Raw genomic sequence first — 10,395 nt, 5'->3', positions numbered from 1 at the left:
CACCTGTTCATTTAAGGGATGGAGCCTCAGCTATTCATCAGGACAGGGCGATCCGTTTCACCACGTTGTGGTGCTGTGTGTGTGAGGGAGGGGTCTCAGAGGAAACAATACCACTTGCTCAGCACTCGCCCCTTTTCCAGTCACTTCTCCCACTTTCCATATGGGACTAGTGCCTCTCTAGCTGTTGCCCTGGCTGTTGTTCCCAGAGTAAATGGGTCTGTGGATGTTCTAGGACCATGGGGGCTGTTTAAACAAGTAGACTCTGCTGAGATACCAGCAGTTTCTTCCTCTGTCCCAACCCCCACTGGTTTGCACAGTCAGAAGCAATAAGACTTTATTTTCCCCCAGTGCTGGGACGGTGATTTGTGCGGTCTGGTCTGGTGCTGGGAGCGCTCCCCAGGTGTTCCTCCTGACTTTTTAAAATGTGTGACTGCACTTTCCCCGGCCTGCCGCTGCCTCCACTGCTGCCAGCACCACATTGTGTTCTCTCTGTCCCTCCTATCTGTCTGGGTGAGTGTTTCTTCTTTATATCTTTGTTGGACTTCCATGCAGCTCAGTTTTCTGGAACATCTGGTTGTCTCTAGTTTTGAGGTAGTTGTATTCCTTCTTAGTTGTGGAGGGAGATGCAGTGAGTCTGTCTAGGGCTTCATCTTGGCTGGAAGTCCACACACGGCCCTATACTAGTGGCCAACGAGACAATGTCCCTGAAAGAGAGCTTTGTCAGAAATCTGGATTAGTTTAACAGGACGATAGTTGTTATTTGTTAATAACTAATCATGGCTAGTTGCCATGTTCCAGAGGAGCTCCTCCTTTCCCATGAGGGGAGTATGTGTTCTCACTGCTGTTCCCTGACCCTGCTCCCCAGCTCCAAATACTGTGAGCATAGTGGCGTGGATGAAGGGTGAGCTTGGAATGCTCATGGGCAGAAAGAAAGCCAGGACCACAGTGCCAGAGAGGACGTGTAGCGGTGACTGCAGGGAAGTGAGCAGGGGATGTGTAGGAGATTGGGTGTTTTGCTCACTGCAGTAAGGAGCTACGGGAGAAGTTGAAGTGAAAGGTTAACTTAAGCTGATCGGCATACATAATATTCTGACTCTTCGATGTGGTGGAGAATGGCCTGCAGGGGCAATGTGTGGAGGCAGGAACCGGGCTGGAGGTGCCCACTGAGCCCCGGGGACAGGTGGTAGGTAGAGGGGCAAAGACCGGGGGGTTTCCAGGATGGGTGGATGCGTGGTGACTGAATGGGAGTGGCAGAAAAAGGAGAATCGTAGGTGACTCCAGGATAGAGATGGCAGTCCTTCGAATAACTGGTCCGTACCACCACTCACAATCACATAAAAGAAACCACTGAGGAAAATAAAAGAGGCAATAGGAAGTAAAGATTAATAAAGGCTCGAGGGTCCAGACTAAATAGGTCAACAAAGCCAGTGCTTAGACAGGCAAACGATTCTGGAGTATTCTTTGGAAGTTGATAACTGCCTCGGTTAGTCAGAGGCTACTGCTATCAGGAGGCTTCTTTTAAGAAGTCTGGCAACTCAGCGCTTGCTGCAAAAATGTAGCAGGTTATTCTTTGAGCCTGGATTAAAAAACAGGGACAGACAGCCCACGCTCATCTGAAGCAAGCTCTCACAGCCGGCCACTCACTGAAGTTCAGGACCTGAGTGTCAAGATGACTCGGAGGTTTGCCACTCGAATTTATCTCAGAAATGGAGACTTAGTCACAAGAGTCCATGTAAACCACAAGAGACGTGGGAAGCAGACTAATACTTACTAAGTCCTAGGTGTGAGCAGTTTATCCACATCAGCTCCGATAATCCTCAAAAGTAACCCCGCAGAGAAGCGTGGCCCCTTCACCATCTGGCAAAACGGAAGCCCAGGGAGGCCGAGAAACAAGCCAGGGCACAGGACGGTCCCCAGGGTTAGGGTCAGGCTGCCCTGCACTCCTTTTCTTGGCTCAGCACGGCCCCAGCAGGCAGGCAGTGGGGGGCGTGGGGCGCACCAGGCTCAGCCGCAGCCGCTCTGGTCGCCTTGCCTTGGGGGAGCAGGTTGGGGGTGGCGTGGAGCAAGACTTCACACACGGATGTGGCTTCTCCCTTTCCCTGGCTCTTTTACTCGCCTCCTGCCCCTCCCTTTCTGGTCACTGCAGCTGCGCTGAACTCGCTCCTCTGCTTCTTTTGGCCAGAAAAATGAGATTTGCTGTCTGCAACTCCCGAGTCCCAGTGGCACAGATTGGGACCTGCCCTCAGGGTAAAATCATAAGAATGGGACATTCACCGAGTCTCCTCTTCTTCCCTCTCATCGCCCCTCCAGAACCCACTTGCTTTTCTCTCCTCTCCTGGCTTCCTGCTGTTGTCATATATGTGCATCCAGATCTTACTGCTGTCTTCAAGTTTGTTGATAGGAGCTATGTGAGAAATAATGTTTTAAAGAAGTTTTGAATCATGTTCTTTTCACTTTTGATTGACTGCATGCTCCTGGGTGCTCTCTCATAATCTGGTTATAGTCCCCCTTTGTCGAAGAGCTAGCTGGTTTCCACACTAAACTCAGGGCTCCCAGACCAAGAGCCAAACAATTCCACAGGCATTTCCCACAAAATGCGCATGTTTGACCTCACCTGTGCTTCTGCGCCGCCCTCTAATGGCCGAATGCTTGAAATACAAATCAAAGTGCTATAACAGACGAAAATTTTCAGACAGCTCAACTGGTCACAAATTGTAGTGATCATGAGTCTCCCTAATAACAGAATATCTCACTGAATGTGAACTATTTATTTTGACTTTTATCAACAGCAATAAAAAACAACAAAAAGCTCTTAAAAAGCTTTTGAGATGTCTAAGGGCTCTGTGGCAGCCACGGGATGTGGGCCAAAATTAAGTTTATTAGATAAGACACTCTAGGGCTAAAATGGTGAGGACAGTAAGTTGTCCTGAAAGGCTTAGGACTACCAGGTGAACCCGGGAAAAGGTGTGTGTGTGTGTGTGTGTGTGTGTGTGAGAGAGAGAGAGAGAGGGAGAGAGAGAGAGGAAAGAAGGGAAGGGATGAGGAAGGGGGCGAGGAGAGAGAGCTCATACACTCGAGCTTTCTTGGAGTAATACTGCCATCTTGTGTCTTAGATTCTTCTGATGGTAAAACTATGAAAACCCTTGTTCCTTTTCAGCACTTCTTAAATGTTCTCTGGGGACATAAGAACATTCAAACCTGCAGAGAATTTTTGTAAGAGTTCATTTGAGTCAAACTGAGGACATGCTGGGAAGCAAGATCCCAGACGCTTCGGAGAAGGACAGTTTTGCAGTTTCTTTTATGCTCTTGAATGAAGGAGGAAGCCTAAGGAAGATGACATGTAGGTGGGAGAGAGCCAGGCAGGGAAACCCCTACGATTGGATCGTAGGGTGGTTAACAAGCTGTGCTCCTCGTTGCTGTGGTTCTGTTCTACGTGTTTTGATAAATGCCTACTGGCAGGTATCCTCTGCCGTGGGGTCACACAGAACAGCTTCACTGCATTAAAAGTCCGCTGGGCCCCACCTGTTTCTTCTTCCCTCCCTCACCTCAAGCGCATAGGAACTACTAACCCTTTCAATGTCTACAGTTTGGCCTTCTGCAGAACATCACCTAGCGGGGATCATACAGTATCTAGCCTTTTCAGACGGGCTTCCCTCACTTAGCAATGGGCATGGAAGCTTCTTCTATGTCTTTTCGTGGCCTGGTATCTCATTTCTTTTTATTAAATCATATTCCACTGTATGAGCGTATCGCAGTTTGTTTATGCAGTCATGCTGAAAGATAGCATGCTGGCCTCTGCATCTCGACAATTATAGTTAAAGCTGCTACACATCCATGTTCAGGTTTCTGTGTGGACGTAGGTTTTCGGTTCATTTGGGTGACTACCGAGGAGCGTGACTGCTGGATTGTGCAGTCATATGCTTAGCTTTGTAAGAAACCGCCACGTTGTCCTCCACAGCGACCGTGCCGGCCCGGATTCCTGTTAGTGATACTCGGAAGCTCCTGTTGCCCCACGTCTCCTCGGCTCCCGGTGGCGTCGGGGCTGTGCATTTCAGCCATCACACGTGTGCAGTGGGGTCGCGCTGTTTTACCCTGCGGTTCCCCCAGGGCATGTGACACCGACACCGAACGCTTTCTCGTATGCTTATTTGTGTATCTTCTCTGGCGAGGCACTTGTTTGGATCCTTGGCCCATTTCTTAATGAGTTTTGAGTTTTTGCATATTTTTTGGATACAAGTTCCCCATCAGATATGTTTTGCAATCCTTTCCTCCCAGTCTGTGCCTTGTCTTTTCATTCTCTTATTAGTGTCTTTGGAGTTTAAAAAAATTTTTTTTTATCCTAATGAAGCCAACAAAAGAATCACATCCCAAAACATGAACAGAAATGGGGGGGGGGGGGTAGAGAGGAAGTGTGTTAACTTTCCCATCACAGCAGGGCACTCACTTTTGTCTAAAATTAAAACTTTTTAGGATGTGTATCTTCCGACTGCTTTCACTCACCGTGTTTTTGATATTCATCAACGCTGCACAGAACTTTCTCACTTGTGTAGTATTTCATTGGGGAAATACGCCTTTTTTTGTTCACCCATTTTCCTGTCGATGGACCCCTGAGCCACTGAAGCTTTTTTGGCCGTTACAGATCCACCTGCTATATTCTTCTGTGAGTCTGTGAGAGTCGCATTCACACTTTGAACTGGCCTGGCGTTTGAATAACTTGAATAGTTCTCCATCCCCTGGATGAGCCCAGGTATTATTCCCTTAGAACCCTGCATGGCCATCGAAGGGGGTGCGGTGTTACCCCACCTTCCTCTCTGCACGCCGCCCTTCTGACTCGCGTGCCAGCCTTCACACCAGGTTGTGTGACGTCCTTAACTCGTCTGTCGCTCGTCCCGCGCGGGGCACGCCCTGCCCGGGCCTCACCGGCTCCCGGGGGTACGCAGGGCCCGGCGGACTCCCAGCGCCCGCGGAAGTGTGTGCACAGGCGGCGCTCACTACGGAACCGTGGCAAGGCTGAGTCACGCTAAAAGCCAAGCCACAGGCTGGCGGGGTCCCCGTATTCTCGGCGACACACGCCTCGGCTCCCGCGGTGTCCCCAAGGCTGACACGGGAGGAAGCCGCGTTTGGGGGTGCGGGCCGCTGGCCATGGCGAATTCGGTCGCGCAAACGCCCTTCTGCGGCCGGTACGCGTCCCCGTGGCCCGTAAAGGCCGTAGAAACCGCGGGCCCGGGAGAAGCGCAGGAAACGCAAACTCTAAGGCACCCGCCCCGGGCATCCACGGAGACTCGCCGCGTGAGCGTGCAACGGGGCGGTTGCCGCGCAGGGCTGCGGCCGGGCTGGGCGCGCGAAGGACGGGGTAGACGCCGAGCATTACACCGCCCAGGCCAAGCGCGCGTTCGCACCCCCGCGGCCCTCTTCCGGAAGCGGGGCGACGCGCACGTGGAGCTGCGCCTGCGCTGTGACGTGTGGCGCAAACGGCCAATGAACGGCGGCGTGGGCGGGCTGTCGGCCAGGGGCCCGGCTTCCGGTTTCCGGTTCCGGGGGGCTGTGGTCCGCTGGCTGCTTTGCTACGTGTCCCAAGCACCCGAGGGGCCGCGGGCAGGTGAGGCGCTGTCTCCCGGGGCCGTGGGCGAGCCCCTTGTGACGCGCGGGGGCGGCGGGCGGGGGCGGCCCGGCGGGCGGCTCGGGCGGCTCGTGCGACCGGCGGGCGCTGAGAGCGCCCCGCGCTCAGGTCCGCGACCGGGGTCCGGCCACGGGAAGGCGGGGAGGCCGAGGGTTAGGGCCGCGGCCCCGCGAGGAGAGGGACGCCGAGGCCGCTGCGGACGTGAGACAGCCCTGCCGGTCTGCCGCGGGGGCCCTTCTGGTTGCCCCGGGGACGGGTGTCCTCTCGGAAGAGCGGCCCAAGCTCGGGTGGCCCTGCCGCGGCGCCCGCGATGGGCAACGGCCGGTCTGGACTCCGATCGTGAGCCCGCGGTGGCGGGTGGCGGGTGGGCCGCGCCCCGGGGAGAGGGCCCCTGACTCCGTCGGAGCCCCTGGGTCCGGAGAACAACGTTCAGTGAGGTCCCGAGGACGCCGGCGGCGGTGCGTTTTGGGGGGACCCCGCACGCGTGGCCCCGACTGTGTCTAGAGTTCCGGGGGTGTCGGAAGTCTCGCGTGTCCGTTACCCGCCGGCCCGCGCCGGGCGGGGATCGCTTCGTAGCCGGGGACCTGGCCGCGGCCCTGCGCGCTGCCGTGGACGGCGAGGGGCGGGCGACACGCTGGCCTGGTCCCGGTGTGGGGGTGGCTCTCGAAGCCGAGACGCCGGGCGTGTCCCTGTAGTCCTAGGTCCCTAAAGAACCCGCGCGAGGGACGTCCTGGCCCCGTTTGCGCGGAGCCGTGGCCAGGCCCGCGCGTGGGGGATGGAGCTGAGCGCCTCCGTGGGCGCGCGTGGGGCGGGGCGGTGACAGACCGACCCAGGCGGCTGCCCTCCTGCAGGAACGGGGTGGCCGTGGGTGCCGCGTGCCTGCCCCTGCGCCGGGCCCCTGAGCACCGCCGTGGGGAGTCCCTGCAGGAGCAGCTGCGTCCGGGAGCGTGAAATAAGATACAGAACACGCGTGGGGGACTCCCAGCGTGGCCGGCCTCTTGGCAGCGCGAGGGGACCGCGGAGCGGCTCAGGGATGGGCGCGCTGTGACCGCATGACTGCCGAGCGCCGACCCTCGTCCGCCGTGGGGACGCGGGAGGCCCGTGCGGTGCCGCTGCGCTGGCGCGTGGCCGGGGTCCGCAGGGATCCCGTCCGATGTCTCCCCCGGTGGGTTTTGTGGGACGGGGCGGGTCTCGGGGCGCCCCTGTCCCCGACAGGCCCCTCCCGGGTGGTGAGCCCCGCCCCGGGCGCCTTCTCTGCCCTGTCTCCGCAGACGGGCGCCATGGACCAGGTCATGCAGTTCGTGGAGCCCAGCCGGCAGTTCGTGAAGGACTCCATCCGGCTGGTCAAGCGGTGCACCAAGCCGGACCGCAAAGGTGAGCGCCCGGGCCGGGGGGGGCGCGGCCTTGCTCTCGGGGGCCTTGCAGGCCGTCGCCGCCCTGCTGACCGGCTGCCGGTTGCTTTCCCCGCCCACGTTTCCGTCGGCTCACGGCCTCACTGCTTTGTGCACTGCGACTTCTTCCTGAAGTGGGCGCTTGATACGTTCTTCTGCTTTATGTAGTTTCAAGTGGTGTATGGTTATTTATTACAGTTCTTTTTTTAAAAAGTAATTTACTTGTTTGCTTGTTTATTTGTAGAGAGAGGGGGAAGGAGAAGGAGAGGGAGAGAAACATCACTGTGTGGTTGCCTCTCACTCGCGCCCCCAACTGGGGACCTGACGTGCAACCCAGGCATGTGCCCTGACTGGGAATCGAACCAGCGACGCTTGGCTCACAGGCCGACGCTCAATCCACTGAGCCACAGCGGCCAGGGCAGCCCTGTTTTTCACGTTGTGTTTCTCTTAGTCATATTTAATGACTGTAGAGTTTTTACTTTGGAAACTTTTGGGGATGCCCCGTGCTCTGTGCGGCCCCCCTGCAGCTCCCCGGGCGGAGCCCTAACGTGAATCATCATCGTTGCTGCCGGCCTGGGAGGGTGACCGCTTGTTTGCCGTGATTCACGTGTTTGAAGGGCCACCAGAGTTTGCTTTTATTCACTGATGACTGCTGCCTGGGGTAGGAGCTGGGGACGCAGTAGAAGAGGTGCTACATCCCCGGAACAGTAAAGTATGTGATGGAGAGCGGCCCTCGTCCTGACGGGGCTCAGACTGTCTCAGGGAAGCCGCCATAGACCGCGGAGCGCGGCTCCGGTGCTCAGGGACCGCCGCGGCGCGTGTTCTGGGAGGAACTGGAGGCTCACGGGAGGCCTGGCCGGGTCCGGGCGGCGGCCCGAGGAAGGAGCGCGCGTGGGAACACGACCGGGGCCTGAGCCTTCGCCTGGGACTGCGCTCAGCCCGGGGTGACTTCCGGGCCTGAGCTCTGGCCTGGTCCTAACATCAAAGGCAGCGGACTCGCTTTTTTATGAAAAGCTGTGGTCCATGCCTTTATAGTCAATATTTTTAGCAGTGTTACAGAATTTTTAAGACAAATACTTTGTTTCTTCTATCTATATTTTATTTATTTTTTGGCCCTCTGGTCACTTGCTGTGTAAAATATTTCCCTGCCTGGGGACGGATTGACTAGAACGGGCATATACGTCATTCCTATGTTTCGTAAATGTCAATACAGCATGAAAACTTAAAGATCTATCAAATACCTTATTTACTGTTAATAAGTAGCGTCATTTTAAATTTCGTTTAAAAGTATATATTTACTATTAGGAGAAGAGTACACCAGTAAGCTTATGTCACTGCTAGGTTTTCCCTTATACTTGCAATGACACTGTAAAAATGATGACTTTTGTGTTTTTAATCCAGAGTTCCAGAAGATTGCCATGGCGACAGCAATAGGATTTGCTATAATGGGGTTCATTGGCTTTTTCGTGAAATTGATCCATATCCCTATTAATAACATCATTGTGTAAGTAGACGTTCTGAAATAGACAGTACTTAGAATGGAAAGAAGTGGAAAGCACTGGAGTTGACAGTTTGCCATCTCATTAGTGCACAGAGGTCTCTGACTTGTTAGTGCTGTGAGAACCGACTGCTCTGTATTGAGTACCTGATACTTGGGAGTGGTTTTTGTTTTCATTACGAGTAAACCAGCTGTGTGGGTGGCTGTGGTAGGCTGTCGTGGGTGAGGACCATTGTGCTAGTCTGAATTCTTTATTTTCAACTCAATATTGCCTGTCAGATTGAAAAACTTCTCAACCGGCCACCCTGTTCTACAATTTATATTTTTGGTCTTGTTCAGAAAGACATTACGGTAGACGGGACACACTTCCCAAGCGAGGAGTCTGAGTGTTTGGGTCAGGTCTATTCCGGCAGCCGCGTCACCTGTGAGAGCCTTTTCAGCCCAGGATTTTAAAGTTCAGTTTCTTCCCATTTCTTGGGGTAATGCAGGTGTGGATCTCAAATAACTGGTTTGGTTCTATAAAATCGCAGCATACTGCATTTCAAGTAATTATTACTATTAAAAGCTTACATACGCTCAAAACCGACCGTCTTTCTTTCTCTTACAGCGGCGGCTGACACCTGTTTGGAGGAGGGTTTCATCCTGGGGATTGGTGAGCGACGAGGACAGAGAGACTCGTGGAGTAAAACATTGGCCTGCACGTTCTGTGTTTTTTGTTTTTTTCCCCAGATGCTTTCTATTTCTAAATTAAAATAATTTCAAAGTAAGCACACTTCTCGGTTTTCTGTCACAGACAGCTGTCGGATTTTAATGGTAGGAAATAAAGGGTCCCCCGCCCCCTCGCCTTCTTTTCTTCCTCATGTTTCGGTTTACAGGTGGGGGGCGGGGGCGGGAGGGCACCGGCCGGGTGCCCTGCTCTCCCGGGAGGGGAAGCGGCAGGAGGAGGCGGTGAAGCCCGGGGCGGAGCTGAGGGTGGCCCTGTCGCCTGCTCTCACAGTGTGAACAGGCGGTCAGAGCCCCTGGGGACGCTCGGGCGCTGCGCGAACCGCTTCCTGAAAATCCGGGTGGGCCTTCACATGGACCGATTGGTCGCGGCCGTAACCGGGGCCGCTCCGAGCTCCGAAGGTTGGGGAGGAGCCACTGCCAATTGAATGCGAGGTGAAAGGGGGCCTTACTTGCCACTTAGAAAAATAAGGAGGCAGTGTGTGCCCCTTACAAACCCGGTTTATTCATCTGTTCATTCTGCGTTCGGTTACTGAGCGTTCCTTCCCAGATTCTGATAATTTTAAAAGTTTTGTAGCACACATTTGGTAACCGTGCTCGGGTTCTCAGTGACCGAAGTAGGCAGGTGTCTGACTGGTCCCGCTGGGCAGCGATCCTCAAGTTTGGGTTCATGGTTGGAGAGCAGAGTCTGTTTCCATAGGGACAGGGACGTTTTCTGCCTGTTTATGAAATGCCGACAGTGTTTGTCCTGAATGATGAGGGGCTTCGGGGGAATGAAAATGGAGCCCTGGCCACTTCAGATCTCAAGGGCGCGAGCGCCCCATGTCACAGATTCGCTCTTTGAAGGGCAGGAGTGTGTGTGTACGCACGCACATGTGTGCATGCGCGCACACATGTACAAACATGTAAGTATTAAGGTAAAATTAACATTAGACTTGCTTGTTTCAGACAGATGTGCCTCTTTTCTGACGGGATCTGATTATGAATTCCTTTGTAGCACACAGCGGGGCTGCTGGTTTTTCGTTGTGCTGACTCCCTGGTTTTTGACGCCTGAGTGCTAAGGCATTACGTAGATAGTGTGTATGTATATATGTAAAATGAGGCCTAAGAACTGGTGGTAGAGCGGAGTAGTCTTCAGGAAGAAACAGATTTACTGCCTATGC

At 54.5% G+C, this 10,395-nt stretch overlaps 1 protein-coding gene across 2 annotated transcripts; it reads left to right on the top strand.

Moving 5' to 3' along the window:
- The first annotated feature begins 5,506 nt into the window (after window positions 1-5,506).
- Window positions 5,507-9,276, top strand: SEC61G (SEC61 translocon subunit gamma). 2 transcript variants are annotated; one of them, XM_090287775.1, is made up of 4 exons: window positions 5,507-5,599; window positions 6,892-6,994; window positions 8,413-8,515; window positions 9,117-9,276. In XM_090287775.1, exons 2-4 carry the CDS (start codon window positions 6,901-6,903, stop codon window positions 9,124-9,126), a joined length of 207 nt encoding a protein of 68 aa, XP_090143901.1. In that variant the 5' UTR covers window positions 5,507-5,599; window positions 6,892-6,900; the 3' UTR covers window positions 9,127-9,276. The 2 variants fall into 2 exon arrangements, with proteins under 2 accessions (XP_090143901.1, XP_090143900.1); XM_090287774.1 differs by lacking the exons at window positions 5,507-5,599; window positions 9,117-9,276 and having other exon boundaries at window positions 8,413-8,519.
- The last annotated feature ends 1,119 nt before the right edge of the window (window positions 9,277-10,395 follow it).

The sequence above is a fragment of the Furipterus horrens genome, unplaced genomic scaffold (genome assembly GCF_987537825.1).
Source record: "Furipterus horrens unplaced genomic scaffold, mFurHor1.1.pri manual_scaffold_9, whole genome shotgun sequence".
NCBI lineage: Eukaryota > Metazoa > Chordata > Mammalia > Chiroptera > Furipteridae > Furipterus > Furipterus horrens.
The sequence above is the reverse complement of the archived record's forward strand: the minus strand, read 5'-3'. Positions and strand labels throughout refer to the sequence as shown.